At 39.5% G+C, this 20,105-nt stretch overlaps 2 protein-coding genes across 4 annotated transcripts in view; both read right to left on the bottom strand.

Annotated features, from left to right (window-relative positions):
* The window catches only part of LOC127453957 (uncharacterized), a 67,412-nt gene extending 55,909 nt beyond the window's left edge, over positions 1 to 11,503 (bottom strand). The window contains exons 1-2 of one of the 3 annotated variants that reach the window (XM_051720801.1): positions 11,312 to 11,503; positions 9,554 to 9,942 (exon numbers count right to left, since the gene is read on the bottom strand). In XM_051720801.1, the coding sequence (XP_051576761.1) occupies positions 9,554 to 9,901 (348 nt within the window). In that variant the 5' untranslated portion in view covers positions 9,902 to 9,942; positions 11,312 to 11,503. The other 2 variants (XM_051720803.1, XM_051720802.1) reach the window with 2 other exon arrangements.
* A 1,623-nt stretch (positions 11,504 to 13,126) lies between these two features.
* Positions 13,127 to 16,292, bottom strand: LOC127453964 (C-X-C chemokine receptor type 3-2-like). Its single transcript, XM_051720823.1, has 3 exons — positions 16,219 to 16,292; positions 15,305 to 15,383; positions 13,127 to 15,181 (listed from the first exon to the last, which is right to left on the bottom strand). The coding sequence occupies exons 2-3, from the start codon at positions 15,338 to 15,340 to the stop codon at positions 14,081 to 14,083; spliced, it is 1,137 nt and encodes a 378-aa protein (XP_051576783.1). The 5' UTR covers positions 15,341 to 15,383; positions 16,219 to 16,292; the 3' UTR covers positions 13,127 to 14,080.
* Positions 16,293 to 20,105: the final 3,813 nt, after the last annotated feature.

Raw genomic sequence — 20,105 nt, 5'->3', positions numbered from 1 at the left:
AGGTAGTTGAATTTTGGAATATAATTCATTTTAATAACATTAACCTTCCCAGTCATAGATAAATGTAATGAAGCCCACCTGCCCACATCGCTCGAAAACCTTTTTATTAAAGGGTCAAAATTAACAAACTAAATCACACACATTTGCTGGGAATAAAATGTCCAAAAACTGAATGCCCTGTTTGGGCCACTGGAAGGCGCCCGGCTGAAAAGCTGTTACCGGGCAGTACGCTGTCAGAGCCAAATCTTCGGATTTAGACAAATTGACTGTATCCTGAGAACTTAGAAAAGGAATTAGTAATTCTGTGGAGGCAAGGCATAGATCTAGTGGGGTCGGAGACGAATAATAAAATATCATCTGCGTAAAGTAAAAGCATATGCACCACACCTCCCACCACCACCCCAGGAAAATCATCTTCCTTTCTTATCGCAGCTGCTAATGGTTCCATGGCAAGACAGAACAATAATGGGGAAAGAGGGCAACCCTGCCGGGTGCCCCTATTCAGAGTAAAATAATCTGAAATTAATCCATTTGTTTGTACTGCCGCTACCGGGTGTCTATAAAGTAACTTAATCCATCCAATTAAATTATTCCTGAATCCATACATTTCCAAAATCTTAAAAAGATAATACCATTCTACCATATCAAATGCCTTTTCGGCATCAAGTGAGATGGCAGCTATATTGATATTCATCAATATCATGTGATCATTCACCACTGACCACATGATATTGAAACGCCTGATGCTATCAGGAGAGCTACGGCCACGAATAAACCCCACCTGATCTACAGGTGCATCTCAATAAATTAGAATGTCGTGGAAAAGTTCATTTATTTCAGTAATTCAACTCAAATTGTGAAACTCGTGTATTAAATAAATTCAGTGCACACAGACTGAAGTAGTTTAAGTCTTTGGTTCTTTTAATTGTGATGATTTTGGCTCACATTTAACAAAAACCCACCAATTCACTACCTCAAAAAATTAGAATACATCATAAGACCAATAAAAAAAACATTTTTAGTGAATTGTTGGCCTTCTGGAAAGTATGTTCATTTACTGTATATGTACTCAATACTTGGTAGGGGCTCCTTTTGCTTTAATTACTGCCTCAATTCGGCGTGGCATGGAGGTGATCAGTTTGTGGCACTGCTGAGGTGGTATGGAAGCCCAGGTTTCTTTGACAGTGGCCTTCAGCTCATCTGCATTTTTTGATCTCGTTTCTCATTTTCCTCTTGACAATACCCCATAGATTCTCTATGGGGTTCAGGTCTGATGAGTTTGCTGGCCAGTCAAGCACACCAACACCATGGTCATTTAACCAACTTTTGGTGCTTTTGGCAGTGTGGGCAGGTGCCAAATCCTGCTGGAAAATGAAATCAGCATCTTTAAAAAGCTGGTCAGCAGAAGGAAGCATGAAGTGCTCCAAAATTTCTTGGTAAACGGGTGCAGTGACTTTGGTTTTCAAAAACACAATGGACCAACACTAGCAGATGACATTGCACCCCAAATCATCACAGACTGTGGAAACTTAACATTGGACTTCAAGCAACTTGGGCTATGAGCTTCTCCACCCTTCCTCCAGACTCTAGGACCTTGGTTTCCAAATGAAACACAAAACTTGCTCTCATCTGAAAAGAGGACTTAGGACCACTGGGCAACAGTCCAGTTCTTCTTCTCCTTAGCCCAGGTAAGACGCCTCTGACATTGTCTGTGGTTCAGGAGTGGCTTAACAAGAGGAATACGACAACTGTAGCCAAATTCCTTGACACGTCTGTGTGTGGTGGCTCTTGATGCCTTGACCCCAGCCTCAGTCCATTCCTTATGAAGTTCACCCAAATTCTTGAATCGATTTTGCTTGACAATCATAAGGCTGTGGTTCTCTTGGTTGGTTGTGCATCTTTTTCTTCCACACTTTTTCCTTCCACTCAACTTTCTGTTAACATGCTTGGATACAGCACTCTGTGAACAGCCAGCTTCTTTGGCAATGAATGTTTGTGGCTTACCCTCCTTGTGAAGGGTGTCAATGATTGTCTTCTGGACAACTGTCAGATCAGCAGTCTTCCCCATGATTGTGTAGCCTAGTGAACCAAACTGAGAGACCATTTTGAAGGCTCAGGAAACCTTTGCAGGTGTTTTGAGTTGATTAGCTGATTGGCATGTCACCATATTCTAATTGTTTGAGATAGTGAATTGGTGGGTTTTTGTTAAATGTGAGCCAAAATCATCACAATTAAAAGAACCAAAGACTTAAACTACTTCAGTCTGTGTGCATTGAATTTATTTAATACACGAGTTTCACAATTTGAGTTGAATTACTGAAATAAATGAACTTTTCCACGACATTCTAATTTATTGAGATGCACCTGTATATGTATAAGAGATGTCATAACTTAATCGGTTAGCCATTTTTGACAATATTTTAACATCAGGCTGGATCAGGGAAATCGGACAGTAACTCTTACACTCGCTTGGATCTTTGTCCTTTTTAAGAATCAGACTGATCCAGGCTTGTGTCATGGTTGGCGGAAGCTTTCCATTCTTTAATGATTCCATATAACCTTCTAACAAAAGTGGAGCCAGTTCTGTAGCATAAGATCTAAAAAATTCAGCGGCGAAGCCATCTGGTCCCAGAGCCTTGCCTATAGGCCTTAATTACCTCGCCAAGCTCCTCCAAGGTTATCTCAGAATCAAGAGAATGTTTTTCTCAGTTGTCAGTTTAGGAAGTTCTATTGGTTCCACAAAGTTTCTACTATCCTCATCAGTAGACGAAGACGTGGAACTATAGAGATCAAGATATAATTCTTTAAAAGCATTAATATCAATGGCTGAGTAATATTTATATGTTAAATATTTTAGGTGTTTGTTGTTTATCTAAGAGAACAATTGTGTTTTACTGTACTTCTGTTCAGCACACTTTTATAAAACAGGTTGAGGATGGGTTGGTGTGATTTCCGACCACATGAAAAAAAATTGACAAACCGGTCTTAGTAGACATGACAAAACAAATCTGTGTAGGCATGTACTGTATACACATCCACGCAAAAACATGTGAAGTTGAATCTATTTTTTCACCCAACTTTCCCCTACCATGGCCACTACATTGAACCTTAAGCTTTTTTGTTATGTGGTTACTGGCCCTGCCCCTCAGACAAAAAACAAAATTTAAAACAATGAATGCAAATACTGGGCAACAAGCACTATCAATCCATCATGCTCCTAATGCAAAGCAGTATAACATCATCACTGGAAGAGCAACAAAGAATTACAAAAATCTTCTAGCACTTCTAGTTCTTCAAGAATTTTTATTTTTTAGGCCCTTTGAATACATATATCTGTGACTATCAACAAGATTTGACTTTACAAATATGTCAGTAAAACTGCCAGTCACACAAACACACACAGACAGGAAATGAACACTTCACATTTCAACTTGCAAACGTATGCAATTTCCTGACCTCCCACAAAGTGACAGTTTAAATTCTCCAAATCCATCAAACAACAAAATGATCTACTTTCATTTTGTTCATTTTTGTCATGTATTGATGACTCACTGGGAAAACTATGCGATGGAATATTGATGATATCAGATCTTATGACTTTGCAATCTTCTTCACAGGGCGAGCATATTGTCAAGAAAGAGGAACTGGGGTGGGGTGCTGAGACACGAGGCTATTTTTTTTATGTTTGCAATCAAAGAGCAAATCTTAAATCTTTCTAGGAAGTCACTCCATTCAAAATGCACTGTCTTTGATCACAAGCACATTCATGCCTCCGTTGTTTGTCTGGTGGTTTGGAAATAAGTTTAAAAAAAATGCTTAAACTTTTCTCTCGCCCCTCTGTGTACTACACAGACATAGACCCCTCCGTTGTTCATATGATAAAATGTCCTCAAAGTATTTAGAAAGACACTGTATTGGCAGCACAGTACAAAAAGCTAGGGTACATACAATGAACCTCTTTCTCTCTGTACACATGTTGTCATCTCTTTTCATGGGGACTCCACTCATGAGAACTGCAAAAAAAAAAAAAAAAAATTCCAACAGGGGCCTTTCCCAGTCTTTCATCATGTACATACAGTGCTATGGAAAATGGGAGAAAGGGACTTCCTCTAAAAGTATGTGACTGGAACACTTGGGGAAGGAAAGGTTGTGTAACATGGGAAAAGAACCCTTCATGACCCTATCTCACATGACCCGGTCATTCTCTCACTTCACCATGAATAGTCATTTATGACAAATAAAATATCAATGAATAAACAATTAATTTTATAGCCTAAATGTTGTTTTTTCTTATGACAATTAACATTTACCTCAAGGTCAATATAATAAAATTGCACTATTTTCACCTTGTACAGTTCTTAACACTTATGTAAGTAACAGGAGCCAACCTCCCAGAAACCACTTACCTATAGAAATCTAACATTCAATATGTCATAGCTAAGAAAAATTAGTAGTATGGGAGCTGAAATGATTTAATCAACAAATCTGCTGATAGTGGTGATACAATTTTTATAGTACACTTTCACATTTCATCTTAGGGACTTTTCCTTGCTACAGTCGCCTTTGGCTTGCTCACTGTGGGGGTTGCAGGCATGTTTCTTTATTTAGCTGTGTAGAACATGCATTTATGAAAAAGTGCTATACAAATACATTAAATTTAACAAATTTAAACAACTTTCTCACTGACAACAACTTTGAAAGGATAACCCCCCCCCCAAAAATGAAAATTCTGTCTTCATTTACCCGTGACTTTCTTACTTCCGTTGACCACAAGAGAAATTCTGATAAATGTTGATGCTCTTTTTCCCCATACAATGAAAGTGAAAGGGGACTGAGGATATCAGTCCCTAATATTCTGCCAAACATTTTTTGCCTAACAAATTTTATGTTCCACAGAATAAAGAAAGGCCATACAGGTTTGGAATACCACGAGTGTGAGTAAATGTTGACACAATTTCATTTTTGGGTGAACTATCCTATTTAAGAATAACTGCACAGCAAGCTGCAACATGACTGAAGCACAAAGTGAAATACCATTGCCTGTTCAGCTTTAGTAATTGGTACTTAAAATTCATCAGCATACTAATATTTTCCCAGAGTACACAAAGTAGACTTTAAACATTATCATCCATAAACAATTCCACAAAATGGGGAGGGACTGTCATTGGGCTTTGTCCATTGTCCAGTTACTAAATGCTTACGTTAAATAAATATAAAATAAATGTAATGATTTAGAAAATACACATGCTACTTTTAAGTATCATAATCCTGGGTTTTTGTTGTTTGTGTAATGCCATTCATAGGCTGAAGTGAAATTTGTTCCTTCTCTTGGACATAAGCACTATCATTTACCCCAGCTTTGTCCCAAAGGGAAACATCATTGCTGTCTGTATCACAACCACTGAACTTTACCAAAGCCAGAGAGCGTTGCTTGAACTCTTTGGAGAGACAAAGGTAAATCACAGGATTGACAACACAATGAAGAAGCCCCAATACGTCTGTTGCTTTGCTAGCTGTCCATCTCCTTCCATCACACCTTTCTGCTCCTGTTGTGGAGACATTGTCCACTGGCTGAGCAGTGTCTACAATGAGGGCAATGTTGTAGGGTGTCCAGCTGATGAAGAAGGCCAGCACCAGGGCTGCAAGAACATGTGTCCTTTTGTCCTTCTTCTGGATGCCATTGCAGGCCTGACGTAGGTTTAGAAGAATGCAGGAACAACAGAAGAGGATCACTAATGCCGGTAGAGTGAAACCCACAACAAGATGTAGCAAACGTGATGCAAGACGCCAGGAATCAGAGTAAGAGTAATTACATTCCCATTTACCTTGATCGGTTTGATCACTGATAGCCTTCAGATAGATCCAATCGGGAATAGAAAGTAGCAGACACAAGAACCATATGATCCCGCAGCAACAGTGAATCACCACAGGCTTTTTGCGAGAATACATCTGAACTCCACGGACGATGGACAGGTAACAGTCAAGGCTGATGAGGGCCAGCAAGAAGATGCCACAGTAGAAATGGATCTGATGTTTAAAGAGATAATGAAAGTGAACAGCCATTAACTTATGACACAGCTCTCTGAAATACTTTATTCTGAATGGTCAAATCACAGAATGCAGCAGAGAAACTTTTTTTTTTTTTTTTTAACAATGACTGTTGGCACCATTGTATAACTGACTGTTCATCCGGGAAACCTTCCTATACAGTATCGTTGTTCTTATTCCATCTTCGTGGTCTCTACAAAGCAGCTAGTAATAGTTACAACTCAAATCAATATTTCATGTCCATTTATTAGACAAGTAGCCATGCATCAAGCATGACAATGTACAGCGAGTTGGTCATTATTGAAAAATAAATGCAAGCGCTTATTCATGAATTTCTGAAAAAGACTAATGACACTTGTAAACTTTAAATGTACAGTAACAAATGATCTGTTAATCATTGTGACATTTCTAAAAATTGCTTTATGTTAAAGTGAAAGACTCTTACAGGGTTCCCAATCTTTTCAAGGCACAATTTTCCTGGATATTTCATGTGCCCAGCAAGTGGCAAAAATACATGTGTCCATTTAATTCAAGCTTTTATTTTGGTGTTTCGGTGTGTTTGACAGTAGTTTCTCAACTCTCCAAATAAGTATGGCCCAGTGTAATTATTAATCCCCTTAAAGCTGTGACTTAGGACTGTCATGATTATGAAATTTGGCTGATGACTAATTGCCAAAAAAATAATTTACGATTATGACGACTAATTGTCTGTTTAGGGCTATGATGATTAATTGTCCCTTTTGGGGCTTTCATGATTAATTGTCACATAAATTATCATATTTCTTAAGGTGCATGTGCATTATACACCTTAAGTCATTCTTACATATTTAACTTCAAATACATGAAACAAATAATAAAATGGGGATGTGACTTAAGGCTTTTAAAAACATGAATGACATGGAAAATAATGTTTTAAATATATTTGTAAATACTTACGATGTCTCTTTTTGGTCAATTTTACATTTACACCGTTTTGGAACTAATAAAAAGATTTTACACACACTTTATTTTATTTATATTATACAATAGTAAATAATTTGTCCTAATTTCTTCACTTTCGTACGTTATTTTATTGCTCTGATTAAACTCACGAGCCCCTTTTTCTAATGAAGCAAAACCTCAGATTTAGTTTCATAATTTTATCACTCCACAGAAACAGATAGGCATGCGTCTCCTCCTCCGTGCCACTGTCATTAACATGCGTGTATGAACCCGGTTTGACATGAAAGTTTGCAAATACATGATCGTTAAAATTAAATTGAAACTGGAGCGCTTTGCGTTCACTATCAAAGTTTATATTTCCGCGAGAGTTCAGCGCGAGCCTCTGCCGACGGCGCGTACATCAGAGACCTTGAGAAGCTCTTCACGCGTATGGCGTCCCTTTGGGGTCAAAATTATGGTTGTGTCTCGGTTGGAAGGCTGCGCCCTCCAGAGGTCGCATTTGTCGGCCGCATACGTCATCGAGGCCGTCTCCTTTCAGAAAAGTGAGTAGGACACTTTGAATGCGACCTTCTTTCACGGGAATTCGTAGGATGAGGTGTATCCTTCATGGGCACTCACAACCCACAATTCTTTGCTTTATAGGAAATGTCTACAAAAAAAAAAAAAAAAAAAAAAAAAAAAGATTGGGAAACACTAATCTAAACCAGAGTTCATCTGCAAAAAGATCATCCAAAAGAAAACACAAGGCAGTATGTAAATTCTGCAACGCAATGCTTACCGAGATGGCTGGGACCACGTCAAACTTTTATCGGCACTTAGAAAGGAAGCATAAAGATAAGTGTAAGTGATCCTAGCAAAGCTAGCTAGCTAACATTAGCAATCTGCCTCTTGCTGCATTCCTTTTAAAGTTACTAGCCTAGATTGTTTAAGAAAAGAGAGAAAAGTTTGATATATTCAGTACTTAATGGTTTCTAGGGGAAGAGTCACCCAGAAAACCTGATGCGATGCTTGCACAAAAATTGTTTTAGGTGGATTGGAAACTTGGAAGAGGTGTGCTGAATAAAGATGGTTAAGTTGATTTCAGCTCCTTAGTGTTTGTTTGCTCACACATACAGTTTACCTCTGCAATGCCTTTTGATTATTTTATCAAAGATATTTCTCAACACACACACACTTGAGTGCCTATGGTTTGCATGTTCCACATTTTTATCGTAAATGTGTCATGCAGTGTGGGACTTGCACTGGTCTGGTCTTGACTTGGTCTCACCCTGCCTTGGTCTCCACTTGATCTCAACCCCTCAAAGTCTTGGTCTCGTCTCAATACACTCTGGTCTTGACTAGAATATTACTTTTATTATAATATATGCGATGCAAATTAATAGACTTCATAAGTGATACATTTTCTATATTTGATCACATTTATATTTTGCTATTATGCATTTGTTATATTTGGTAGAGTTTTTAAATTTAAGCATCTCTTTTTGCATTCTAGTTATGCATTATACTGACAATATAGCAATTTAATCTTGACATGAAGTAGATAAACAAGAGTGTGATACAATAAATTCTTATTTTTAAAATAAGTTCACTGAACAAATTGGCAAAGAAAAACAAAGGGGATAACAGGAACAATAGTTAAGTGCTTTTCTTAAAGCAAAAAAACAGACATCACATTCATTAAGACGAGTGAGTGAAGGGAAGTAATTAGGGCAGACGCTGACAATTCACTGAACCGTATTACATACCGCGTTGCAATACAAGTTAACGAAATTGAACAAATCACTCCACTGCAACACGTGGATGCGTGACGTCTGCCTAGACGTTTCGCTGACAGACGTGGTTTACGTGACGTCTGTGTCATGTCTAAGTCTTGACTTTAATGGAATAAGTAGTAGAAGGCGTGCGTGATGCAAAGTCATATTTTAGAGCCTAAAGGGATGCCATACACGTTCGGCTTAACACGGTGGCCTGTTTCAGCTTATCGCCGCCCGTTCAGCCCCATATCGCGGCCAGCCCACCGGGACCTGGTTCTCCCTATGGCCAGTCCGCCCCTGCAGTTAACCGTTGCGTTGACGTTGTTTCACAATGCGCAGCCGACTGCAGTGAAAAAAATCGATACGAATGAGTGCACTTTAGTTTCGAGTCCTGATCGTTACCATGTTTTTGTGCATGTAAAACCTTGCTTGCAACACAGTCAAACAGTTCTATTATACTAAATATTTTCCAGGACATTTGGGTATTTTTCTAATTTTCCATGACTGGAAAACTGCATTGCAAAACTCCAGGTTGTCCAGGACACGTGGGAACCCTATTAAATAATATCTGCAAGTATTTAAATGTACATTACATAAACTGAGTACATTAACAAGCACAGTCTCATATTTCTAACTATTTGAATATACATTAATTATCTGTTAAGCATTAGATGTTTAACAATGAATTATCAATGAAAGTAAAAGCTGAAGTGATATCAAAATATGACCTCAGATCATTTCAGACCAATAAACTAAATTTAATAAAAAAAACACCTTAATCCACAATAGATCATTAATGCCCGTCTCACCTTTAGCAAAGCTCCAGCCAGTTTGCAGAATCCTGTGCCAATGATCCACCCCTTCACCGCATCTACAGCCCACAGAGGCAATGTCAGCAACAGCAGAATGTCCGCTATACCCAGATAGAGGACGAAGATGTCCATCACACTCAAGTTCCATCTTTTTCGCCACAGTATTACCAGCACGAGTCCATTTCCTAGCAATCCCCATAAGAGCCCCACAGAGTAAAGAAAGGGAATGAGGACTGCCATGGAGCCAGACACTTTGCTGGATGGGCAGCCCTCCTCCTTGTACTCATAATCATCGTAGTCAAATGTGTTGTTTTGCTCAAACAGTCCATGCAGATCTAGCTCCATGTTGGACTAAAATAAAAATAGTCTTAAAGGCTCAGTGTGTGCTGCAATGAGACAGAGCAGACCATAGATTAATATCAAACTCACACCAGTGCAGCTACTGGTGTGATTTGAGTGGAGTGGTTTCTTATGAGCAAACCATCACATGCTGGGTTTTCACAAGATGTGGCAACAATTCTTAAACTGAAAGCGTACTTTCCACAGTATTGGGTGGGACAGCTGACTGCTGTAAATAAAACTGACACACACACACCTTCTGAGGAAGATTACTGATCTTATACTGTATTTGCTTCTTTTAATTTCTGTCAGTCACTTCACAACTTCTTACCATCAACACATAGCACTTTTACTGTTCTACCTCCAACAGCTGCCTCTTATAATATTACTGCTACCTTCAACTCTCTAGTGCTATATATTAATCACATACACACTGGCGGCCAAAAGTTTGGAATAAGGTAAAGATTTTGCGGTTTCGGAAGGAAATTCACCAAAGTGGCATTCAACTGATCACAAGTTATAGTGATGACATTACTGATGTAAAAAAACAGCACCATCACTATTTGAAAAGTCATTTGATCATATCTAGACAGGCCCCATTTCCAGCAGCCATGACTCAAACACCTTATCCTCGAGTAATCATACTAAATTGCTAATTTGGAACTAAAAAAAAATCATTTGCCATTATCAAATACAGTCGAAAGCTTAATTGTTTGTTTATTTTTAAGTTGCCACAGTATACTGGCATGTCAAGGTCAATATTAGGTCAAAAATGGCAAAAGAAACAGCTTTCTCTAAACTCCTACAGGAAGTATCTAAAAAGGATATGCAAAGCTGTCATTGTTGCATGTGGAGGATTTTGATGAGAACTCTTTGAAGTGGTTTAAGAAGTTCTGAACTCTTTTCCAAATTGTAATTTTTCACGTTATTAATGTCCTGACTATACATTGTGATCAGTTGAATGCCACTTTGGTGAAAAGTACCAATTTCTTTCCATAAGAGCAAAATCTGCACATTATTCCAAACTTTAGGCAGCCACTGTACGTATTTAAATTTTATACGTACATGCATATAATAGACATAATATACTATATTCTGTACACAAGACAATAAAAAAAGCTTTAACTTACTGCATACAGACACAGTATGTTGGTTTGTTTACGCCATTAACTTCTCTCATCATACATGTCAAGTTCAATCTGGAAAAACTAGCTACAGTACGCGTTTGTTTGGTTAGTTAAACAGAGATACAATTCTAGTCTAGTTTTAGTTGTCGAAACAAAAAACATTAGACACGGCACAACAGCGCAGCAGAGCTTATGGCTTGAGCCCGCAGGACAGAGGAAACAATAAACTGAACATCAGAATCATAAACCTCTTGTCGTGTTTTTACGAGCGCTGAGAAGGCAAACTTACAAGTGCTGTTATGTTTCCGTTTCGCTTTCTCTCGGTTACCAACACTTCAACTCAAACTGTCTGCATGTTTGTTCTTTTACGTAAGCCATCTGTTAAGAGTCGTTTGTTTGATCCAGGCAAATACAGCGCGTAGAGTTACAGAGTGAAAGAGGAGTAGATAACGACGATGACGCACTGTTGGTTTTCTTCGACTTGACCAAGAGCCGTTTGAAGGTTATCACTTGGTCCTGGTAGCTCACTAGCTCCCTCATACCCGCAAACCCCATGCAATTTTGCCCCTGCTTGGTCACACACGCACGCAGTGTCAACAGTGTCCTCTAGTGTTTGAAGTTCTAAAATGAAGTTGTTCTGTGAAAACTGTATAGAATAAGCAGGTAGTAATTTAGCATAAAACAGTTGAAAATAAACTGAGCGCCCCGACTCCACCTGAATGATCGGTGTGTATACACCCTTGAGTGCAAGATGAGTCACCAATATTTTTAGTAAGATTTTCCCAGAGGAGAAAGTCTGTAATTTTAAATGGGTATATTTTCTAAAAGTTATGTCAACTTTACCAGGTACCCTAGCATATAAACTCACTGAGCACTTTATTAGTAACACTATGGTCCTAATAAAGTGCCCGACGTGGTGTTCTGCTGTTGTAGCCGATCAGCCTCAAGGTTCGACATGTTGTGCATTCTGAGATACTATTCTGCTCACTACAATTGTACAGAGTGATTATCTGAGTTACCATAGACTTTGTCAGCTTGAACCATCTGGCCATTCCCTGTTGCCCTCTCTCATCAGCAAGGTGTTTCTTTCCCCAGAACTGCCACTCACTGGATGTTTTTGGCACCATTCTGAATAAACATGAAAATCCCAGGAGATCAGCAGTTACAGAAACACTCAAACCAGCCCGTCTGGCACCAACAATCATGCCACAGTCAAAATCACTGAGACCACATTTTATCCCCATTCTGGTTGATGTGAACATTAACTGAAGATCCTGCCCTAGATCTGCATGATTTTATGCATTGCACTGCTGCCACACGATTGGCTGATTAGATAATCACATGAGTAAGTAGATGCACAGGTGTTCCTAATAAAATGCTCAGTGAGTGTACATGGACAAGCCAACAGATATTGACTAAAAGCCACAGAACTGAAGCCTTCAATTCTGATTTAACTGGTTCTTTAAAGATTAAGAGAGCTGTGAAATCTGTAACTCTTTGTAACAAAGCTGTGGTTTTGTGTATAGCGAACACTGAGCTTCTGTGGATTTTCAAATTCGACTTTCAGCATGTCCTGATCCTCCGTCAAATCATATCCTCTCCATACATGACTTGGCAAAAGAACAAAAAAAATAAAATAAAAAAATTAAACTCACTGTAACCTTTATAAGATGTTTACTTGGTTCCCTGGCTGTCCTTTTTGTTGGTGTGTGTGTGTGTTTAAGGTTTCTAATAAAGCAAATAAAGGAGCTCAGCTGTTCATTGGAGTTGAAAATAGACTAGAAAATAGCTGCCAAGATGGCTGCCTTGTCAAACGATTTGCTTTGAAGGGACTTGTTTGCATATGTCAGTATTTCAAGCACTTAGATCGTAAGTACATTCATTATGTCTCTCATGTCAAAAACAAAGCAAAGAGACATAATTCATTATTGTAAAAAAAAAAAAAAAACACTCCAGAAAAGAACAAATAAAATGTATATATGCTATATGCTGTTTTTACTGTCTATATTTATTGGAAATTGTAGGTGTGTTTGTATTAATTAACTGTGTCTCCTGCACACAGTGTTAAGTGTTTGTCACATTTGTCAAGACTTGCATTGTGGTTTCTGGGGACACTTTATTTTGATGCAGAAGAGAAATGACAATAAACTGACTTTGAAAGAAATGTTTCACTTTTTCTCAACAATATTTATGTTATTGCTAACATGTATTAACATACTAATTTACACTAATCTCTGAAAATAAAAAAGAGCTGATTTCAATATAGATGTGAAGACAGCGATTACACATATTGACCTGTGCTTCCTGTGTGGCTGCAGTTCTCAGAACTGCATGTATCTTCAAGGAAATTAATTGTATGTCTCTCAAATCTTTATTACAATCATGGGTATCTACACTTTATTAGAGGTTACAAAAAGTACATTACAAAAATTACATTAAAGAAAATATACTTTAACCGCCATGACTATGTGTCTGACAATCCACTCATAATATCAAAAAAACAGATTAATAAAAAGACAAACAATTCAAAGCACCATTTAATGTTACAGTGCAAGAGGAGAGCAGTGATGTAGAACCAATAATGAAAATCTTGTTAAGGATTTAATTTGTTTGATGCAGTGTAGAAGAATGGTTTCACTTCCTCTTTGTGACCCAGACAACCAAGGGATAATTCATTGTCATGGTTACAACTGCCACAACAAGGTAGAAATGCTAACACATCAAAATAGACAATATCAACAATATCTATAACACAAGAATAGATTTGATTTTGAAATGTGATTTTATAACATTAAGGCTCTCAAATAGCATGTATTTCAGAAAAGATGTTCTTCATTAGCCAATGCCCTGGTTTGAAGAGAGAACTTGCATGTAAACTATTTTTTTTTATGTCACTCTATCTGTACAAACTAAAATAGTGATTCCTTTTCAATTCCTGAGTAAAGCAATTGTCATTTCACCTCTTGTCACTGGTGACTACACTTCTTTTTTCTTTCCATGTGCATGCCAGTCTTTATTTTCCTTTTCTCAGTGTATTTCTTCTCTCCCTTCACTCTTTTCATGCCATGACAGAGAAGTAGGAGGTATTCTCACTGTCCACTGAGCTGAATGATCCAGTAGGCCTGCGGGTTGATCTCCGACTTTGTGCCCATCCTACTAATCCAAGGCACCCTTGGGGTCCTAACACAGTCTTGCACATCTGGGCAAGCTCATGACGGAACTTTACCCCCACAAGGCCATAGAGGAGTGGATTTAAAGCACAATGTGCCAGCCCCATGCTTTCTGTTACCAGAATGCCCACATCCAGCACCTTGTTCAGCCCGCAGGTGTTGGCAATGACCCCCAGTGTCTTTAGACTGTCAGTCATCCGCAGGACATTATAAGGTGCCCAACTCACCACAAACACAACCACCAAAGAGATGATGAGCCTCAGCGAGCGTCGTTTCTGTCTACGCGTGCTGGCGTGGCACAATGCTTTGAAAATGCGTATGTAACAGTAGAGCATGACCAGTAGGGGAAGTACAAATCCAAGAAACAGGCTGACCAGCTGCATGCCGATCTGCCATTGCTGAGAACTCTCTTGAGAAAACACAATTTGACACACTTGCTGATTTCTGCCATACAACACCACCACATCACGGTAGAACACATCCACAGTGGAGAGACCCAAGCAGACAACCCAGATCACAGTACAGGCCAGCTGAGCGTGGCAGCTCTTGCGTCTCCAGCTGATATTGACGGCATGTACGATGGCCAGGTAGCGATCAAAGCTAATGCAGGCCAGAAACAGCACACCGCAGTAGACATTCAGTGAGAACAGCGCTCCAGCAATCTTACATGCAGACAAGCCGAAGATCCACTCATTGATCCACTGCACAGCAAAAAATGGCAGTGTCACAGCCAGTAAGAGGTCAGAGATGGCCAAATGGAGCAAGAAGGTGTCTGTGAGTGAGAAGGAGCAGGGGTTGTGTCGAGATTGCCGATAGCGGCGGATCACACACAGTACCAGAATGTTACCCACTAGTGCCAAGATAAAGACCAGGATGTAAGACAGAGGGGCAAAGTTGCTAACGAAGGTCCATGTATCCCTCAAACTGCAGGGGGCAGCATCGTCATTATCATCGTCGGGATAGGTGGAATTGTAGTCATAATCTGGATACTTTAACAGAGAGAGTAATGGAATTTCAGTTTCTTGTTGATTTTCACAGTTGTACTGTTCAAAGTGAAGTGTTTATCAAACATTATAAGCTCATAGACATATCTGATTCATATTAACACTTACATCATAGACATTCGTGGTTGATGAAGTATTCTTCATGACAAGTAGAATAGTGGGCACGAGATGCACTCGTCTCTCCTTTCTTTCAGGACAAATGCCAGGAGAGAAAAATACAAAGTGAAAAAGTTAGAGAAGTACTCTAGACCACATAAAATTTCTACTAATGTATGTTATACAAATACTACAAACGGGAACTGAAGGCTGTCTGAAAAGGGAAATAAAACTGCATTAATCTGACAAAAACATAATTTTTTGAAATCCCCAGTTTGCTGACAACAGACAAATTCTAAAAGCTGCTAGTTTTTTTTTTTTTTAAGAAACATCTCAAATTTGTTAAATTGTAAAAGTTAGAAACGTGGCAGTGGCAGGTTGGTAAAGCTGAAAGTGTACAAAAATGGAGTTATAAAGTGTAAAGTATAAAGTAAAGACTTTTAAGATTAAAGTTTCGTGGGGCAAAAAGCAGGATTAGAAGAGTACTAGAGGGAACTTAAAATGCTGAGAATTAGTATTGCATAAGTTTGGCTTTTGAATGTAAAAATATAAAATAATAAAAAAATTGACATATTTGTATCATTATCTTTCATAATTTACTACATGTATTTTAAACAATTTGGGTGTGTATTTTTTATTTATTTATTTTTTTGTTTACAAAATATCATTTGGAAAAGACAAGGAAATTATTACTTGCAGTAACTTTTGTACTGAATGTAAAATATGAAAATATTCTTACTGTAATTTCTTTTTTTAACTAAAATCCTTTCACAATGCATTGAAACTGTTAAAATCTAGTGAGAATGACGTTTAAAGCTGATTAATAAAATTATGCTTCTCTTTATTAAATCAAAATAACTATATTTAATTTATCAGGGATCAACATTAACAATCAGCATCCAAAATAAATAAAAAAAGTATCTTACTTATTCTCTCTGTGTTATCAGTGCAGAGGCTGATTGGCCCCGATGGAGGTCTGAGTATAACTAAAATAATTCAGGAAACACGTTCATCTTTGTGCTTCCTGGCCACATTTTTTCTCTCTTCCCTTTTGCTCTCTCTCAAAAAAAAAACCTACTCTAACTGGAAACCTTTTCAACATCCTTAATTGGTTTCTTTAAAGAGAACAGCTTGAAATCTCTGTATTTGTAACACCAGGAAGATACATTTTAGTTAATATTGTTTATACCTTTTACTGCTAGAAAATAATTGTATGGCCTCTTTTATGATATGCTAATAACTCTTTCCTGTTTAGTGAACAGGAAGCCTATGCACAATTCCTAATTAAAATGTGTATGTTCCAATTCTTTATACAGATTTGAGTGTGTGTGTGTGTACAGGTTTAACCTCCATTGTGGGGACGAGTCAGCGGTCCCCATGAGGGAAATGGCTTATTAAACATACTAAATGATGTTTTGTTTTTTAAAATGTGAAATGCAAAAAGGTTTCTGTGAGGGTTAAGTGATAGAAATGGTTAGATCCATATAAAATCCATAGAAGTCTATGGAAAGTCCCCATGTTGGTATAAAACAAAACGTGTGGCCTATTTACATTTACCTGTATGTTACTGTTAGACCCCCCACTGCCCAGTGTTCAAGCCAAATCTATGCCCTTGTCTGCAGATGTGTTGTAAGAGTAACAAGTGTTGCAAAAACTTCACACCTTGGTTTGTGATAAGGTCAATGTGTCAGGCATAGCAATGTGACCTTAGTCAAGAGTAAAGCAGTAATCAAATCAAATTACTTTATTGTCACACAGCCATTTACACAAGTGCAATGGTGTGTGAAATTCTTGGGTGCAGTTCCGATCAACATAGCAGTCGTGACAATGATGAGACAGTACCAATTTACAATAACATCAAATTAACACAACACAATTTAAACATCTGATATAAACATAATTACACTCAACAATATACAAATAATAACATACACTGTACAGTATACAATACGCACTATATAGATACACATTATTCAATAAAAATAAAAAATAAAATATATAAAAAAGTATATATAGTATATATAGAATGTACAGTATTGTACTGTATTGGCATTCAGCTGTCGGTTGATAGTCAGTTATTAAGAGAGAATATAATATAATAATAATATAATTTATGACAGTCCGTGTGAGATATAAGAGTAAGGGTAATAAAGTGCAGTGCTGATGTATTTTGATCTTGGGAGATCAAGAGTTCAGAAGTCTGATTGCTTGGGGGAAGAAGCTGTCATGAAGTCGGCTGGTGCGGGTCCTGATGCTGCGATACCGCCTGCCTGATGGTAGCAGTGAGAACAGCCCATGGCTCGGGTGGCTGGAGTCTCTGATGATCCTCCGAGCTTTTTTCACACACCACCTTGTATATATTTCCTGGAGGAAGGGAAGCTCACCTCCGATGATGTGTCTGGCAGTTCGCACCACCCTTTGCAGTGCTTTGCGGTTGTGGGCGGTGCTATTGCCGTACCAGGCGGAGATGCAGCCAGTCAGGTTGCTCTCTACAGTGCAGGTGTAGAACCGTGTGAGGATGTGGCGGTTCATTCCAAACTTCCTCAGCCGTATCAGGAAGAAGAGGTGCTGATGAGCCTTCTTCACAACAACTTCAGTGTGGATGGACCATGTGAGTTCCTCAGTGATGTGGACACCCAGGAACTTGAAGCTGCTGACTCTCTCCACTGGTGCTCCATTGATGGTGATGAGACTGTGTTCTCTGTCTTTTCTCCTGAAGTCCACCACAAGCTCCTTTGTCTTACTAACGTTGAGAGAGAGGTTGTGCTCCTGACACCAGTGTGTCAGAGTGTGCACCTCCTCTCTGTAGGCTGTTTCATCATTGTCAGTGATCAGACCTACCACTGTCGTGTCATCAGCAAACTTAATGATGGCATTGGAGCTATGTGTTGCCACACAGTCATGTGTGTACAAGGAATACAGTAGTGGGCTGAGAACACAGCCCTGTGGGGCTCCAGTGTTGAGGATCAGTGATGAGGAGATGTTGCTGCCTATTCTAACCACCTGGCGTCTGCTTGACAGGAAGTCCAGGATCCAGCTACACAGCGAGCTGTTTAAGCCCAGAGCCCGGAGTTTCTCATCTAGCTTGGAGGGCACTATGGTGTTGAATGCTGAGCTGTAGTCTACAAACAGCATTCTCACATAAGTGTTCTTTTTTTCCAGGTGGGAGAGAGCAGTGTGTATTGTAGATGCAATGGCATCATCAGTGGAGCGGTTGTTGCAGTAAGCAAACTGCAGCGGGTCAAGATTGAGTGGCAAGACAGAGCAGATGTAATCTCTGATTAGTCTCTCAAAGCATTTGCTGATGATGGGGGTCAAAGCAACAGGACGCCAGTCATTTAAACAAGTTATTTTTGATTGTTTTGGAACAGGCACAATGGTGGATGTTTTAAAGCATGTGGGGACTACAGACAAAGAGAGGGAAAGGTTGAAAATGTCCGTAAAAACACCAGCCAGCTGGTTCGCGCACACTCTGATGAGGCAGCCCGGAATGCCGTCTGGGCCCGCAGCTTTGCGGATATTCACCTGTCGGAAGGATCGGGTTACATCCGCTACAGAGACGGAGAGTGAACTAACCTCTGTAGCTTCAGCCGCGAGAGCTCTCTCCGCGAGGGCGGTGTTATTTCCCTCGAAACGAGCATAAAAAGTATTTAGCTCATCCGGGAGAGAGGCAGCGGTGTTCATGGTGGAGTTTTTATTCCCTTTAAAGTCCGTGATGATGTTAATTCCCTGCCACATGCTTCTAGAGTTGGTGGTGTTAAACTGTCCTTCAATCTTGCTCCTGTACTGGTGTTTTGCGGTTCTGATAGTTTTTCGGAGGGCATAACTGGCTTGTTTTTGCTCCTCCGCGTTCCCGGATTTAAAAGCGGAGGTCCGAACATTAAGTGCCACGCGAACATCTCTATTAATCCAAGGTTTCTGATTCGGATAGATCCATACTGTTCTGGTCGGAACCACGTCCTCTACGCACGTTCTGATGAAGCACATTATGCTATCAGTGTAAAGCTCGATGTCGTCATCAGAGGCGGACCGGAACATCTCCCAGTCCATGTGATCAAAACAATCCTGTAGCGTAGAGTCTGACTGGTCCGACCAGCACTGGATCATTCTGAGGGTGGGTGCTTCCTGTTTCAATTTCTGCCTGTAAGCGGGCAGAAGCAGAATGGAAGAGTGGTCCGATTTGCCAAATGGTGGGCGGGGGAGGGATTTGTAGCCATCCCGGAAGGGAGAGTAGCAATGGTCCAAAACCCGGTCCCCTCGTGTGTTGAAACTAATGTGCTGGTGGTATTTTGGTGCGACTGATTTTAAACTGGCTTTATTAAAGTCCCCGGTCACAATGAACGCGGCCTCAGGGTGCGCAGTTTCCTGCTCACTTATAATCCCATACAGTTCCTTGAGCGCCCGGTCTGTGTCGGCTTGTGGGGGAATGTACACAGCAGTGATAATGACCGCTGTGAATTCCCTCGGTAGCCAGAATGGTCGACACAGAAGCATGAGAAATTCCAGATCAGGAGAGCAGAAAGACTTGATAGAATGAACGTTCCTCTGATCACACCAGGATTTGTTGATCATAAAACATACACCACCTCCTCTAGTTTTACCTGAGAGGTCTTTCACTCTGTCCGCTCGGTGCACGGAGAACCCCGTGGGTTCAATGGCTGAGTCTGGAATCTCCACAGACATCCAAGTTTCCGTAAGGCAGGTAATGCAGCAGTCCCTTGTATCTCGTTGGAAAGAGATCCACGCTTTCAGCTCGCAGAGCTTGTTATCCAGAGACTGAACATTTGCCAGAAGAATACTGGGTAGCAGGGGT

Source organism: Myxocyprinus asiaticus, chromosome 16 (assembly GCF_019703515.2).
Source record: "Myxocyprinus asiaticus isolate MX2 ecotype Aquarium Trade chromosome 16, UBuf_Myxa_2, whole genome shotgun sequence".
Classification (NCBI taxonomy): domain Eukaryota; kingdom Metazoa; phylum Chordata; class Actinopteri; order Cypriniformes; family Catostomidae; genus Myxocyprinus; species Myxocyprinus asiaticus.
This window is presented reverse-complemented; position numbering and strand designations above follow the sequence as displayed.

Excerpts from the sequence above, each read along its gene's own strand:
- LOC127453964 (XM_051720823.1), bottom strand. The coding sequence starts at position 15,340 with ATGAAGAATACTTCATCAACCACGAATGTCTATGAT. Across the intron at positions 15,182-15,304 it reads CAACCACGAATGTCTATGAT|TATCCAGATTATGACTACAA; the intron begins GTAAGTGTTAAT and ends TCTCTGTTAAAG.